General features: G+C 40.7%; 2 protein-coding genes across 2 annotated transcripts in view; both read right to left on the reverse strand.

Moving 5' to 3' along the window:
* The window catches only part of mast2 (microtubule associated serine/threonine kinase 2), a 218,071-nt gene that overhangs the window by 134,820 nt on the left and 65,298 nt on the right, over window positions 1-17,953 (reverse strand).
* On the reverse strand, window positions 12,088-15,621 carry LOC117560559. The gene is made up of 2 exons (XM_034237475.1): window positions 12,807-15,621; window positions 12,088-12,345 (listed from the first exon to the last, which is right to left on the reverse strand). Exon 1 carries the CDS (start codon window positions 14,139-14,141, stop codon window positions 13,017-13,019), a length of 1,125 nt encoding a protein of 374 aa, XP_034093366.1. The 5' UTR covers window positions 14,142-15,621; the 3' UTR covers window positions 12,088-12,345; window positions 12,807-13,016.

Consider the following 17,953-nt stretch of genomic DNA (forward strand, 5'->3'; position numbering starts at 1 on the left):
GTGAGGTCATTGTTTCTTATGAGGTTTATTTTGCAGCGCACCATGATCCATTGTTCATAAACAGACAAAACCATACACCAAACAAATGTACAATTCCAGTCACGGATACCAGTTTCAGATTGAGAACTGCATCATTATAAAAAGTTTGTCCTGGGAGCTGAAAACTCAGAGAGAAAGAGAAAGCCGAGAATCTGCTGATGAAAAACAAACAGTGAGCGACTGTGAATGTGCTAATCTTTGAGCAGACGGCCCCTGCAGCAAACATCCATCACCAGCCCACAGTGGCATTATTGTTCTCAAGGGAATTTGAGAAACAAAGACACAAAGAAACTTCTTCAACAACAACATCCACATTCTCATCTGAAAATGAAGGATGTTTTTACACCTGAGCTGATGACTTGAACAGTTTTTTCCCGTCTGCTACCGGCTCATTTACAAGGCCCAGGACCCCCACTGACACCTGCCTTCAGCCACTCTGTATCACATTAATGCACATTATGCACACAATATCTTGTTTGTTTTGTTCTGCACACCCTACACAAGCTACCTCTCATCTACTTTCTATAACAATACTGCACATATTTTATTTTATTATATTATTCTAAGTACTTTGCAATAGTACACTGTACGTAGTTGTTTTAGTATATCCAGATTGCATGTCAATTTCTATATCGTAACATATAATAGTTTCAATTGTTTTTATTTAATTTTTTGGGTTGTTTTTCTTACTTTGTGTCTTCTTTAACTGTGTTTATACATGCACCATGTACACCAAGGCAAATGCCTCGAATGTGTTGACCTACTTGGCATAAATCTGTTCCTGATTCTGATGAAAGTCCTTTTTTTGATCATGGGCAGTCTGCCCACAGTTTTGTTTATATGATGAAATGTGAGCTCATGTGCAGTCCAGGAATGTCGGTCTTGGTGCCGTCTCAAATGTCAAAAACAATTCATGTCCAATGTCTAATTCAAATATGATGTCAAGTAAAAATAACACAAATGGTCGCAGAAAAAGATATTCAGGTAATAAACAAACAGCACAACACAAACAGAGCTAAAGTGAATTGTCTAGTTATGGATTTCTACGTTGACAGACGATGTCATTTTATCCATCCATATCCCTCTATTCCTTCAAATATGGAAACCCTTCTTTTATGTATTTTACATTTTTACAGACGTTATGTTTCATCAATTACTTTGAAAAAAAAAAGCAACTGCCTATTTCATAATTTTTTTTAAAGTCACCGGAGTTATGCTGGATTATGATGATGTGCCAGATGGTTTGTTAACATCAAGCCATTTCAGAAAGTAATCAATGGAAACTGTTTGGTAAGGGCTGGCACTTCAAAATAGAGTTGGCAGGCAATTGGATGAACCATCTGTCAATCAAACTCCTGCTAAAGCCGGTCGAGAAAAGAGCTTCGATAAATGTACCATTGAGAAAGCCTTCAGTGAAGTTCTTTGCTCTTCTTTGGGTGGAGAAATATTCCTCAGTTCTAATATAACTGATGCTAATGCAGCATTTAAGCTAACCTTTTTTTAGGAGTCTCAATGTTGTGAACAGTGCCCTTTCTTTGTTGCGCAACTTAAACCTAAACCATAGCTTCCAGTGACATCTCACAAGATAAGACTGGTCGGTAGCACTTGGTATCACTGTGGAGATAGACACATACTAAACGAAGCATGAGCAGATGAATCTGTTACGAGAATCCTTCTGATGGGCAAGGTAACCATTTTCCACTCCTATGCTTAGCAAAGTGATATAGCAATGTCAATAACATGTATTAGGAAATGGATTCCTGCTTTGGAGGGTTTCTGGTGAGAAACCAACTCACAGCAGTAATGACTCCTTGTTCCAAATATATCAATAAAACAAACGTACTGGATAAGTTGTGGGAAAGTCAAATGTTGTTCCTAATGACACCCGCATGGACCTTCTGGGCTTTTAGAAGATTGTTCGTGTGAACAATGTGAAACTGTGTGCGTACATCTGTGTTCCCTCTTCTTTACCAGTGTACTCTGTGGAAGTAAACAGTGGCGAGACCAAAGCGGACGCCTGTGGGGATCCAGAGAGCAGAGCCACATTGTATCTCCACTCTCTTTTATCTGCTGTGTGGGGATAAATAAAGCCTGCATTATTCTTAGTCTCACCCTGCCCAACACACAGTAACACACAGATCTTTCAGAGTGAAACACAAATACACTCCCAAAGTTAATCAGAAACAATCAAACCCGAGGGGCGACAAAGCCATCGATCTGTTCAGGAGGCTTAGAGCAGAGCGAACAGGAGGAGAAACAGAAACTGGAAGAAAGAGGTGAGTGAGTCATCTCACTGAGAGACACATTCACAGAATCTCTGAACTCTTGGGAGTAACCAAGGTGACAAGGACAATGCGTAGCAACTATATGCGTGGGCATGAGTGTTCATATTTTTATGTCCGTGTGCAAGATCTTTGCAGTGCAGAGTGAATGTTAACAGGGACTGCTCAGCGACATTGAGAACAACATAGATAGTGACAAAGCTAAAAACTGACACTGTGTGTCTGTCTTTGTATGTTTGTAGGTATATCTGAACAAAAACACGGTTTCATATCTTCAAAAAGGTGGAACAAGTCAATACATCCATCTTCCGTAGCACACTGGGCATCTGGGCCAGTACTACAATAAAAACAAAATATTGAAGTACCTAAAATGGTATCATTGTATTTCAAAGTTAATGTATTCAAAGAGAAAATATTGTGCTTATTCTCAGGTTCATATTTGTATTTTGTAGAGATGTAACAATGCATCGTGAAACGGTTAAGATTCAAATTGGTTTATTAATTAATCGCGATACAATTTTTTAAACGGCACAGGGCGTGAACTAATTTTGATTTGATTCGCTGGAACAGCAGTCGACATGATTGAGCGCCATCTAGAACAACAACTTGCCGGCAGCTGCTCTCCTCAGTGCACACGTCCGACGAAATGCCTGTGAAATCGACACACTAGATAACTCGGACATCCGTGATGCCGAGGAGGAAGGGCGTAATTTCCACTGGGGACAGGAGGGACAGGCCCCACTCAAAAAGTGGGGGGTTTGTGTGTCCCCCACGTTTCAAATGTGTTTATTATTACTTTTTAACGCAAGCCGCCATCGCCACAGAGGAGCACACATCTTCAGTGTGTGTGTGTGTGTGTGTGTGTGTGTGTGTGTGTGTGTGTGTGTGTGTGTGTGTCACAAGCGCATGTTGTAAGAGTGAGCGAGCGAGAGAGAGAGAAGAGAGAGAGAGGGCACACCAGATACGGGGAGTGTGGTTGTTATTAGCATCTGGTGCTAGCTGCGCTAACGGGTATAAAGAGCTGTTAATACAACAAGGTGGAGGGAGAGCTCTCTCGTCAGACTGAGAGGCTGATAACTACAGCTCAGTGAAGTAAAGGACTCTGAGTGTTTAGATAACATTTTCACTTTAGTATAAATTATCTCAGTGGGTCTCAAATAGTTTGGTCATCTAAGTAAACAAATAGTTCCAATGCACACCTTTATCTATTTAATATAGTTGTAAAAAATAAGGTAAGAAATGATTCCAATGTGTACTATAGGACAGTAAATAAATAAAAAATACTGTTTGAAAAAGGGAGTGATTAGTAAAATAAGTAAAAAGAAATATGTCATTTTGATTTTTTTTCAAAATCCAATTATGTATCTCTGTGTTATTTAAGATAAAATACAGTTGCACAGTTTACAGTTTCAATTGCACTTTTGATGAGAACATGTACGTTGTTTTGTACAGTTTATATACATTCAGAAACATTTTTCAGTCATAATGTGTCCGCGGATCATTCTGTAAAAAAAAAAAAAAACAATTGTGAGAAAATCGGGAGAAAATCGTATCGCGAACTTAAAATCTTGAATCGTATTGAATCGTGAGTTGAGTGTATCGTTACGTCCCTAGTATTTTGTGAACAAAAACCTACACATTACAGAAAAGGGAAAACCCCAAAAGCATAATAGGGCCTCTTTAATGCTTACCAAGCATGCAAATCGACACGCTACTGCACATCAGGGATCACCAACTACATTTGTCCAAGGTACTCGGGTACTGCGGAGCGCATAAAGCTTAGCAGACTCTTCACTCTAATGAAGGATCACTTCTTCTTCAGGGCAGGGAAGGCTACGCAGTACGCAGTCTACTGTCCCGCAGCTGCTGCCTCTCTGTTGGACTCCGGTACTGCACATTACTCACGAGACGTTGTAAAAAAAAAAAAAAATGAGTGGGGGGCGAACACACTAACCACTCCGCCAACGCAACAGTTACCCCAATTTTTTTAAACTTTTGTTTGAAATCAAATAAACGTTGGGTGCAGCTCTAATATAATTATTGTGATAGTTCCAGCAAATCGCAAAGCCCTATTTTGCACTTTCTATAGTATTTCTACGGAATTTTCTTTGAATGTGTTCCTCATGTACACCCCACAGGTGTTCGTACATGTGTAAGTTATAAATATTTTAAAACAGTGATTTATTTATTTAGATCCGTTTGTGTAAATGGATAGCATAACTATAATCTTTATTCAGTTTTGCAACTCTAACCACTACTAGTATGTGGCCTATTTCCTTTAATATTAGAGAAACTTATGATAGTCAGGATTCAGGCCTCATCCAGATTTATCCTAACACACCCTCCCACTTCTATTCTCATTTGTATGCATGTCACCACGCTTCAGAAGGCAAAAGGGCAGAACAAATGGAATATGTTTTATTGCTCTAATTTCCACTTGAAGCAAGGCTCTTTTCTCATCTATTAAAAACTGAGTGGAAATAAACCTGTTAATGCTGGCTAATTACTTCAGAGGAATGAGTTGCCTGGAGCCACGGCTGATGTTGTGCTTTGTTTTCCCTCAGAGCATTCCAAATGTGCACTGATCGCATGTAGACACTTCATTTTTCATGGTCTGTCCCTAATTGCAGTCTGCAGTCAGTCATGCTGGATCTCACCACAGGAGGTGGGTTTTTCTATGCGTATGTGTGAGTGTGTGTGGCAGGTAATTAACTCAGTATAGTCAAAAATCAAGTGGAAGCAAACAAACGTAATGGTGGTGTGTTTCTGCAGATGATTGTCATGTGCAGGCAGGAGGTAATTAGCCAAATATAGTCCAAACGAAAAGTAAAAAAATAGGAAAATGACTTAAAAAATGAACCCATCTGACATATTCCCATTAGCTGCAAAGTAATGGAACATCTGCAGGGCTGGTGTTGGAGTAAGGTTCATATTTTCATACACGCACACACTGGGAAAAAAACACTAAGGTGTATCCATCCAAAGCTACACTTTTCCAAGCTTGACTGGAAGGCTACAAGCTCTTTGCAGCTAATAGGGTGGTAGGTGGAACCCAAAGTGTAAAGAAAAAAAGAGAAGATGGAAGATAATAAGGAAACTGTAAGTACACAAGGCCAGAAAGAACAAGTGAGTGATGGAGAAAATGAACAATCCTGCAAGAGAAGAGATTTAAAAGACTTAATGAAGATATACTGGCAGATATGCAGAGAAGGCTGGTGGTAATTACAGGTTCAGCAGGCAGCTGACCAGAGACTCCAGGGCCCCTGCAATGGTGAATACACTCCCCACGTTTTCACCCAATTAAAGTCTGTCACCGTGAGGAAAAATTGTAAAGGTTGCGGGGATGACAAACGAGGAGAGCCAAGCAGCAGATAGAGCCCAGGGGCTGCACAGTTGCACAGCACATGAGCTTAAATCTGAAAAATGGGACTGTTTGTTATTAAATCAATTCCCCGCAAAACTCCTGCTGGGCTGTATAAAGAGCTATTATTATGCAAGACCGCTAGCATGGTTAAATTATTTATGAACCTATTTAAATCTTGTAATTAAGGACCACATTAAGAGTAAGATCATAACAAGGAAAAATAGGACTTTAAAGCTGATACAGCCTTGAAAAAAGTTTCAAAGACAAAGTCATTTGCAGTATAGGTGCTCCAGAAGAACTATTTTTAAACAATCCCATTGATTATTCAGCTTAAAGGCCAAACCAATCCAGACATCTTATTTCATCTTTTGGTGCTTGACATTTTCTGATGAAAATGTGGATGGCTAACAGAGAGTATTGAGGTTGATAGCCTCATACAAAGAGCAAACACTAACCTTGGCATATAAGTCTGTAATACACGAAGCACTATATTTATGTTATAACTGTTTATGTTATTTAACTACATTGGAAGAAGTTGACTTTTATTATATATATATATCTTTGAATAGAGCCAGTGATACATTATGGGTTGTTTGTATTATTCTCATGGCTAGGCTAGCTAACTCTTTAAGTCTGTTTAAAGTTTGTCATTTAGATTTGCTCAGTCCAGTCCAGTCCAGTCAAGTTTTTTACTTAAACTTTCTCAGCAGATACAAAAGGCCAAACAGGGCTTTTCACTTCACCTCCATCTCTAATTGTATCCATCTCCCGCCACCCCTCTCACCTACTCTACCCCCTGTGTTAGTTTTGTTATTAGACTCTGGCATGATTTATTTATTCTGTCCATCACGGTGCTGCTCTTTTCCCCTCCATCCTTCCTCCTGCATAATATTTTCCATCTCATCATAGAATGCACTGCTGGACTTGTCGAATCTCTTGTCTGCTGAGGTGTGAGATATTAGATGGGAAGTCAGACCTGTAACTCTCCTGGCTTTCTATCTGCCCTTCACATTTGACAACAAAACAAAACCCTGCTCACATTCAACATCAGGCACATTTCCCTTGTTCTTCCTATATCAAGAGTACCATCTCAATGCTAAATCGGACAAAAAGCTGACAGAAACTGCAACAAAAAAGAAGTTCAATTCCAAAAATGTACTTGGTCATAAACTATATTTCGGTAAGTTCTGCATTTGATGCAGTTAATCATCAGACCTAAAAAAAGTGGTGTTTATGTTGTGTTTCTTTCTTTCTCATACTCATCGATCAAAGACACATAATGTTGATTATGGAGTTCCTCAGGGAAGCGTGGTGGGCCCGCTTCCATTTTATTTAATTATACATGTTGCGAATTGATTCTCCACAACCACTGTTACACTGATGACCCACAGCTGTGTATGTAGGTTTTAGTTCTTTGCTAGCCAAAGTTACATCTGTATCTCTGTTTCTATTACCTCATTCACACCAACGCAACTCCGGTTCAAGCTCCGTGCTAGAGCTTTTCAGGTTCAGAACCGGTTCTTCGGTTTAGCTCCGGCTCTTTTCACACCGCCCATAGTCCGACTGTTGCTGCGTCATTGCGTCATGACGTAACCGTTTGTGTGCCTGCTTCATAAAGCCAAACCGCGCGGAAACCCCTCACAACAACAACGGCCGATTGTGCTCCAGCTTCCTCTGTACCTCTTCGGAAGACCAGATTACCAGTAGGTAGCTGGTCTCGTCAGTGGACCACTGCTGCTTGTTAAGTTTCTTCATCGTTGTGTACAAACTGAATAAAACGTGGGCTTTTTGTTGTTGTTCAGGAGTTGCCCTTGCCCAAGCGGTGCTTTTGCTCTTGCCGGACAATTTGTTGGTGCTTGAAACGAACCGGATTCCGGAGCTAAGAGGCTACCTCCGCTGCGGTGTGAACAGGAAAACCCGGTGCTTTTCAAGCTCCAGCTCCGAACCGGCCCTGAAACACCGTTGGTATGAATGAGGTATGAATGTAAGTTATTGCTGCATTTTGCACACTATCTCCTGGCTGTTAATGTTAAGTGTTAATATCTAATACAAGTCTTATAGTTGAATACATGTCTTGTTTGTTTTTATTTCATTGGCTAACCCTTTGGTTGTTTTAAATGGCATTAAGGTTGTTGGTTTGATGCAAGGATAAATTATGATATGGTTGTCATTGGTATTGCAACCAATAGCTTCAATGTTGTTTAATTGCTTTCACATATACATGTTTGTCAGTGCCTATGTTTGCAAGAGCATTCTCTAAAACTTTTTTTTTTATCTCAGGGCTTTTATGACTAAATTCAGGTAAATCATGTAAAAATAATGATACATACACAATACTTTTAAAAAAAATGCCTCCAGAGGAATCATCGAATTGCGCGGACTAGAATTAACCAATTAATTAATTGTTTCTGCCCTTTCACAACCGGTGGGAAACTCAGTTGCAACTTCTAAGACAGCCAAAGTCTAAAGTGCAGATGCTCATTACTAAAAGCACTCTCTCTGCTGTGTCTTCTTTTTACAGAGAAGTACAAGTTCAAACAAGGACACTGCAGTCGTGTTGAGCCCAGCTGAGCAGACTCTACTCTCACCTGGACCCCAGTTACTGTTCCGCTAACAGCTCCACTCCACTCCACGCTCTCTTTATTCCACTAACACATCGAGTGAGTCCTCTTAAGTTTAAGCCTCTCCTACTCAACTTAAAGGGAATAAAGAGATGAAAGCAGGGAGCAGAAGAAAGAGAAAAATGAAAGCAGTAAGAAGATGAGTAAGAATGGGAATGAAGAAAGTGGAAGCAACAATACAGAGATAAAGAGACATTTAAATAAAAAGGAGCAAAGTTGACAGCAAAAGAGAACATAGAAAGAAAGAAAGCCTATGCAGCACATGGTTATATCAGGTCATTTTGAATAAGGGGATTATATATGAAAGGGGGGATGCATGGAATGCTTCATATGGGAAAAGCACACTTCTCTGTTTTATAAATCAGTGCATTAAACAGTTCAATCTGAGCATGAACGAGAGAGGACACTCAACGTATTTCATACACTAACCATGTGCATGCTATACTAGTTCTTATATAACCCAGGGTATGTTTTGTTGCTTGTTGTTTAAGGGGTTAGTTCACAAAACTATCTTAAACGGCATGATCCACAGTAGGTAATGTCAATGGATTTTATAGGGACTATTTCTTAAGTAGGAAGAGGTTCCAATGAGACCGTCCAATGCAATCTCTGTAAATTATGTAAAAAAACAATTTCTGTAAAGACACATTTCTATCGACTATTCTACATGTAAGTGGTTGGTACTCTTAGCAACACAAATTGCATTCCAAAATAAGCTGTTTTTGTGCAGAGACTGAGAGGCTATTTTGAGGAAATCTGTTGAAAGCAATGACTGCTTTTACATGGTAGGTTTGCCTTCTGTCGTGTTTAATGACTCCACTCTTAAACTGGCTTGTTTCTTTTTCAATAAGATGTTACAGACTGAAGTTGCATGTCCATACAGTATGCAGAACATTTATATAATTGTTTTTGAACAAAGAACGTAACTGAGATGGTGTTTATCTAGGTGCGGGGTAGAGTAGTTGGCTTGAAAGTATATGTTCATCTACAAAAGAAGGGGCTCTGTACAAAAGGTTTGAGAAAATTGCCTAATTATACACTAGTGTAAGAACCGTTTTTTTAAGACAAAACAAGACACATCAAAGACAAACAGTGGAGTTGACAAACTTCAAATGTCCACTCTGCGTATGCATATGGTACACTGTATAGCAGGGGTAGCCAACACGGTGCCCGCACGCGGGCACTTAGTCGCCCGCAGGGGCAACGTGAGTCGCCCGCGGGGCATGTTCTAAAAATAGCTTGCCAAGCAAATCCAAAATGTATCAAATACACAAAACAAAAAAGGAAATGTAATTAAAAGAATCTACCCTATGCATGAACGAAACCTCAATCATAGCGAACTCTATCTACTTACTACAACTCTATATCTATCTAACACCCCTCCTCCCCCCACAAAGAATATCGACCAATCACGTCCTTGCTTGATTTGCGGGACCAGCGTTGCAGTCGGGAAGAAAAGCAATGTGGAGCGGCAGCTCACCGCTTCATAAGGAGTGTGGCCGTAATTTTCCTTCTGGCAGAATCTACACAACACATCAGCCCCATTGAACACAGCCTAGTCGTGCCAGCCTATACAACACATGAGGGGCAGAGTTTACTCTGTGTGTTGCAACTTGCATATATTTATTGCACTTGACGCACACACACACATGGCGTAATTTCCACTGGGGACCTGTCCGATGAAAGGTTGGTGACCGCTGCTGTATAGTATACCAAATGTGCAGTGAAAGGAGATGGGCATGCTACCCTGCTGTTTCTCCGCAGGTGAAGTAAGAATAGTATAGGAACACAGCTATGAATCATCCATGACAAGGACAACTGACAGCCTGCGGCAAGATGAAGAAGTGTGTGTGTGTGAACACTGACAGTCAAGTGAATGTGAATATAAGCAGGACAGACATCATGCAGATATGAGAGGGGAGGATAAGCTGATGGAAACACAGAAGCACACACACACCCTGCGCTCTTTGTGTCCCTCTGAGAGAGACCAACCTTCAGCATGAGTCATCACCACAGAGGCCGCACTGAAAGCACTTCTACTCTGCCACTGTGCTTTTCACAAGGAGCAATAATGACAAAATGCTGCGGTTGGAAAGAAACACATAAGACTGTTTATTGGGTTCATTTGGCCCCTTTGCTCCAGATTGAACGACAATACATAACTTTATACGCACTGCGGTTAATAGAGGGGAAGGACGTCAGAGGTTGTGTCTTTCTACTTATGCAACCAGAGCTTCAAGCAACAACATTCACTCAAATCTCAAAACTTTTTCAACAGCCACGTTTCGATTATATTGTTGCACACATGTTATGTGATATGTCAAAATTGAGTGTAGAATATTCCAATTATACCAATAAAAATGAAGATAAGAAACTTAACAACAGGACACAACATTTAAGATTCTTGTGAAAACACTAACTGTCATAACAGACCTGTATGTGTTTTGGGTTGGAGTGTTGTACTGGGAAAGTCAGGTTAGGACCTCAGTGAAACTTATGGCTGGGCTTTCAAATCAATGATACTACATGTCTTTTGTTCCTTGGCAGTTGTTTCAATATGATCTTGTATACACACATAAGGATGACAGTCTGCTTGTAATAATCTTGTTAGGAACAAATGGGAACAATTATCAAAACACGATAACACATTTCGATTTCATTTTCCATTTGAAGTCATAAAAAAAAAATGGAAATGGTACTTCTTTCATAAATACAATTGGTAGGCTTAAGCTAGCTTCCTTTTTCTTTTTTCAGGAACTTGTGAATTTCCAAATTAAAGTCTTCACAAATCTGAAACTGAAAAGAGGTCATTTTTGTCAACACAATTACTTGCATAATCTCAGTTTTCTTTTCAAATCGTTGTGGTTATGGAAGTTGTGAATCAATTCAGACTCTTAGCATATCAGTACTTTAATTCTAGCAGGACTCAATGTTCCCCCTCAGCCCGAGTCACAGGTGTATGCAGAGTTGCATCTCCATCCTGTGGAAATATGACAAGCCATTTCACCGGTAGTCTGGGTCTTTGTCTCGACTTGGTCTGAGTGCAGCAATCATTCAGCATGTTCTCATGTATATTTAAGAGGCAGGTGCTTCAGCCTGCTCCTCCACAGCTCCAACACACCATGATGGAGGCTGAGGCCTGACGTCTGCACACAGCAGGTATAGCTCACAGAGAAGTGCCTGCTGTTAAACTGAGCATCCTTTATTCCAGGCTTCATTTATCCCTTTATCTGCAATAATGGACTTCTTGCATAAAACACTTTCTGATATGAAAGCAGCGTAGAGCTACAGAAGATGTAGCGTATCCATGAAACGTATCAACCTTTCTGAAATATGATATATATATATATAAATATAAAAACATAACAAATCCTATCCATCTACAATCTACAATGTACTATTTAGAATCCCTGTGTTTCCTCCAGAGGGAGTTTCTCTCCTGCACACTCGGTGAAAAGAGGTGCTGCAGCACAGGCAGTATGAGAACGATAAAGAGCTTTTTGAACATTAAAGCAAGGAGACATGTCCCAGTAGAGACACTACATACTAATATGAAGCCTGAAAAGGAGCATAAAAGTCCCCCTTTGAATAAAGAGGGAAACATATACAAGAATATCTCTAAGAAATGCAAGGATGTATTTTTTTACCTGAGTTTATATAACAATTTGCTAAAGTTTCATGTTGCAAGTGTATTAGCTGTAATTAAATGAGTGATATTCAGAAGAACTAGGAACGACTATGGAGCTCAATGTGTGTGAAAAATACAAACTGAAACCAGGTATGCGTTACAAAATAGTTGTATTCAAGATATCAACAAGTTCATTCAAATTCACATGATTATTTTCAGGTGCCCAGTAAAGGCAAAAGACAACAAAAGAAAAGCTTCCGGGGTAAAGTTCATTCATTTCCGTTTAATTCTACTTCACCATGTGGCAGGGAGGATAGATTTAGAATCTTAGCTCGCCATCAAGGTCCATGAAAGGTCATCAGGTGCGGCAAGCACCTGGCAAAAAAAATATATCCAAACAAAAAACCTGACCTGTAAAAGGTCACAAGGAATAATTAGTATCTTCCCCATTAAGCATTTAAATAAAAATAAATCTCTTAAATAAAATAAATACATCTCTTGTATAATAAATCTCTTAAATAAAAATAAATACATTTCTGGTTGTACAACATTTCTATATCCATTTCTATACAAAACATTAATCTGTTTAAATTCAGCCAGTAAACATCAAAGCAATACTTCAGGGCTGATAGCCAAAAGCCCACAAGGTTACACTTAAAGTAATTGGGATCAGTGAAGACCCATGCATAAGATATTTCTACTAGCAATACTATTAGCATGCTAACCACTAGCTTAGCAGCTAACGGGAGCTATCTCAATGTAGATTTCCTATTGAAAATGCTAACCACTAGCCGCTAAGCTAGCGGGCACATTCCGGGCATTTTTCAATAACATTACACATTTTAAATACATTCTACCAATACAAGACTCACCGCTGATTGCAGCAATTGTTAACCAAACGTTAATCTGTTTAGGAATCGTGGAGGAATCCCTGTGTGTAGCATGTAGCATCAACGTAGCAACCAGCATCACAAACGACCAGCAAAGGAAACGGAAGTGACCTGGCTGCCATTTATACTGAGCTACAGGAGCCTGCTAGGATTGAAGGTTTTTTAACCTGGGTTACACTTCCCCCCCTGATCTCATGTACGTCTCGGACATGGACCTGGTTGTGTGCTAATTGGTTGCTGCAATGTGTGCAAGGGAATCTCAGTGTCTGTTAAGGCATATGTGAAGGCAGTAGCCAACCCATGAAAATGTGTATGGAAGGTGTCTAATACTGGTTGTCCAAGTTTTGCGTAGCGAAGTCGTTCTGGTGGTTTCCTGTTCCTAGTTGAACGTATTGGAAGTTCATCCACATTGTCTGAAGTGGAGATTGGCAAGTCATCGTCTTCAGAGGAACGGGCCCTTTCCTCTTCAGCAATGTCTGCTTGTTCCTCTTTAGCAATTTCTGCTGGTTCCTTTCCAGTTCTTTTCAGTTCAGAGAGGTTCTGAGCAGCATCCTCTGCTGCTGCACCAACAGGGGCTGTGCTATTGGTAGTTGGTAGTATTGTGCTGGAAGGAGAACTAATGGGATCTGCTGGTATGTCAAGTATGGTGGTGAATCTTGAAAGCTCAGAGATGGGCAATTCACTGTACCAGTATATTGGGGTTTCATCTTCATCAATGTCGACGTGATTTTTTAGATGTTCTGTGTTGGAACGAGTTATGGGCTTGCGGATTTGTGTCGGAAGTGGGATTTCTGGGGCAGATAGGTACCCACAAGGAAGAAGAAGATCTCTATGTAAGGTACGTTGGGGACTATATTTTTTCTCTGGTCTGACTGTGTAGACAGGCAATGTTCCAGCTCTTTTGGTAACAACATACACTTCAGATTCCCATTTGTCTGATAGCTTATGTTTTCCTTTCAGACATACATTTCTGACGAGGACACGGTCTCCAACGGAAAGATCAGCAGCAATGATATGCTTGTCAAATCTTATTTTGTTCTCCTGCATGATATTTTCTGCGTTTCCAGTTGCTATCTTGTAGCTTTCCTCCAAATGAGACTTTAAATCTTGGACATACTGAGAGTGAGATGTATGTTGTTTGTTTGTAAGAGGTAGTCCAAAAGCTAAGTCAATTGGTAGGCGTGGTTGCCGTCCAAACATGAGTTCGTATGGCGAGAATCCTGTAACGTCATTCTTTGTGCAGTTGTAGGCATGTACAAGGGGTTTCACAAAGTCTTTCCAATGCGTTTTGGCCGACTCTTTCAAGGTTCCAAGCATACTCAAGAGTGTGCGATTGAAACGCTCAACCGGGTTTCCTCTTGGGTGGTATGGTGTAGTCCTTATTTTATGAATTCCTGTGATTTGGCATAGTTCCTTTATTGTCCTGGACTCAAAGTCCGGTCCCTAATCGCTGTGTAGTTTGTCTGGAATTCCGTAGTGAATGAAAAAGTTTTCCCATAGAAATTTGGCCACTGTCCTAGCCTTCTGGTTGGGTGTGGGAATAGCAATGGCATACTTGGTAAAGTGATCTGTGATGACAAGAATGTCCTTAGTACCACTTCTGTCCGGTTCTAACGACAGATAATCCATGCAGACAAGTTCAAGAGGTCTTGTGGTTCTAATGTTTACAAGAGGTGCAGCTTTTTCAGGCAAAGCCTTTCTTTTTACACACCTCTCACACGTTTGTATCTTGTTGTAGACATCAGTGGACATTCTTGGCCAATAAAATCTGGCACGAACCAAGTCTAGAGTTATTTCTATTCCCATGTGACCCATGTTGTCGTGTAGACTGGTCAGGACTTGGTGACGGAATTCAGGTGGCAAGACAATCTGATGAGAGCTTTGAGTTCCTATTTGCCTCCTCCTAACAAGAATGTTGCTCCGGAGCTCCAAACGATTCAGTTCTCGGAGGAGAAGGGGCAACTCAGGGAGTTCATCCCTCAAAGTAGGTGGTACTGTTTCTCCATGTTCCAATTGAGAGATGATATGCCTGATGGTTTGGTCTGCTCTTTGTGTTTCTGCTATCTCAGTCTCAGTAAGCTGAGGAGTGAATGAGGACTCAAACTGACTGTCATTTACAAAACTGTCCGGTAGTACATCAGTGGACATGGACTGCACAAGAGCGATAGTATGTTTGCTGTCGTTTGAACTGTAAATGAGCTGTCTATCACAAATGGCTTGTATAGTGGATTGCTCAATGGGGATCAAAGCAGGATCAAACAGATGCTGTTGGGCAAATTTCCAAATTATTTCCCTCTCCTTCATTGATTTCTGATCATCAATGAGACCACCATGTGGTCTGCGGGAAAGTCCATCGGCATCTGCGCTTTGTTTCCCAGCACGATATAGGATTTTAAAAGAAAAGGTGGATAGTGCTGCAAGCCATCTGCAACTGGTTGCATCCAGTTTGGCTGATGTTAGAATATAAGTGAGAGGGTTGCTGTCGGTCACCACTGTGAAAGGATTGCCATACAGATAGTCATTGAGTTTTTCTGTTACGGACCACTTGAGGGCAAGGAATTCGAGTTTGTGAGCTGGATAATTGGATTCACTACGGGAAAGTCCTCTGCTGGCATAGGCAATTACTCTCTTAACTCCTTCTTGCTCTTGATATAACACAGCTCCATGGCCTGTGGAGCTGGCGTCAGTATGACGGAGCGTCCACACTACAGCTTCAAAAAAAGCTTGGAGCTGGGCGTGTCTGAAGCTTGGGGATTTTATTCGAGCAACGCGACCAACAACCAATCACATGAATCTCCCGCCCCCGACATACAAAGCAAAAAACCCCGGGGATTTTATGCGAGCAATATATATATATATATATATACACACACACACAGGGGTGCACATAACTTTTTTGCCCTGGTTCTCAAAGGAGCACCTGGAGATGTTGCTTGGTGCTCATCCTTAAAATGAAATAAACCGTAACTTTTGAGGGGGTCTTGACTTTATTTGCCAGACACACAGCACTGAACACACATGCAGAGGTGAACACAGAACACACATGCAGAGGTGAACACAAGACAACATTAGCATGAGCAGTAATCCTACAAGCTGTCATCACTACCCTCCTGACTGTCAGACATGGTAGCTGATGATGTAGGTCTACTTCTTTCTCTCTGGTTGAGTCTGCGATTAGCTGCTTGCATCCACAAGTCAACAGCTGGTTTTGGGTCGAAAGTCTCTGTTGTCATCTTAGACAAGTGAATGTAATCAAATAAGTATGTGAACATAACCAATAACCTACCATAGCCAATAACAAATGAATGTAACTTATTTTATTTGTGTTGTTCATTCATATCTTATTTTACCGTAACATTTATTTATGCATTTTTTTTATCTCTCCAGTTTTAAAGGATATTTTTGGTTACTGTCCTATAGTATACATTGGAATGATTTCAAACCTGTTTATCCCAATAATTATAAAGGAGTGCCTTGGAAATATGTGTTTACATAAATTGGGACCAAATCGTTTGAACTTAGACTAAAGTGAACTATCTAAACACTCAGAGTCCTTTACCTCACTGAGCTGTAGTTATCAGCCTCTCGGTCTGACTGGAGAGAACTCTCCCTCCACATCATTGTAGAAACATCTTCTTATATCCGTTAGAGCAGTGCTTCTCAAACTTTTTTCAGTCATGTACCCCCTTTGAAACATTTTCTCAGCCAAGTACCCCCTGACCGACCCCGAAAATGTTTGATCAAAAAAGCCTATACAAATAATTCCAATATAGTGATGTTCCCTCAGTGTGTGATGTATTAACTCCTTTACAACAAACTAAGAATATTTTCATTTTATGCATGAAAAAAGAAAACAAATTGAAACTGATTTTTCAAAGGAGTTTTTCAACTGAAGTAATATCTGTTTAACAAACCAATGAACAAAATGATATATTATGCAAAACTATAAAATACAATACACCAAGTTTATATGAGGACCCCCTTGGTGGTTCTAGGAATATTTTATATAAAATTGTGTTTTCTATTTAACTTATTGTACTAAGATTATTTTTGTAATCATGCATGGTATTTTTTTAATTCATTTTTTTCCCTTTTTTTATAAATCTCACGTACCCCCTGCAGTACCCCAACGTACCCCTAGGGGTCCGCGTACCCCCATTTGAGAATCACTGCGTTAGAGCAGCTATAGCACCAGATTCTAATAACAGCGCCGGTACCGGTGCACCCTCCCTCTCTCTCTCTCCCTCGCATTTTGGCTGTGAGCTGCGGGCGCCAGATAAGCCAACATCCCCCATATTCATCACTTACAGCGCCCATTGTACAGGGCAAATGAAACGTGTAACCGGGGTGAAAAGCGTGTTACATTTACTTAATTATGAATATTGTTACATCAAGGCCGAAAATTAGGATGAGCACCAATGGTCAAAAAAATGTTTTTCCCTCCCAGAGCTGCCAGCGCAGCACCTCCACAGATCTGGCGCCCTAGGCGAACATCTATAACGCCAGTGCCACGGGCCGGCCCTGAGTTCATATGCAACTCGCATATATCTTTCTCTCTTCTCTCTCCTCTCTCCTCTCTTTTCCCTTCTCTCTCTCTCCCTCTTCTCCCTTCTCTCTCTCCCTCAATGTTGGTGCGTAAATGCGCCTTTTTTCAAATGACCCGGTGTTCTTTCTTTGGCGCAGGTGCGCATGCGCACCAGTTATGTGCAGCCCTGTATATATAAACTCCCCAAACAGGCGAAAACCTACCAGTTTCACCCACTGTCTCTGCCACCTCCCTCCATGACTGGTTCTTCCGGTTTGTATCCCGGTAGGTGAAGACGGTCTGGTCATACAAAACCGGGTGATTTACTACGGCGATAAATAGTTTCTCCTCCATCTTTTTTTGAAATATAGAAATCAATGGCGGGATATCTCTCCCAGCTTAGACGCGGTTTGATTGGCTAGCGCTTGAGCTGTCAGATTTTCAGAAACGGGACTTGATTGGCTGGCACTGGCTACTCCGGCGTCAGAAATTGAACATTGTTCAACTTCTGACGCCGGAGACGGACCGCTATGCTACCCACAATTCAGTTCGGCGAAAAGCGAGGCAACGTGACGTCACCCCATTCAAAGTTAATGGGCAGACG

This window comes from Gymnodraco acuticeps, unplaced genomic scaffold, assembly GCF_902827175.1.
Source record: "Gymnodraco acuticeps unplaced genomic scaffold, fGymAcu1.1, whole genome shotgun sequence".
Lineage (NCBI taxonomy): Eukaryota > Metazoa > Chordata > Actinopteri > Perciformes > Bathydraconidae > Gymnodraco > Gymnodraco acuticeps.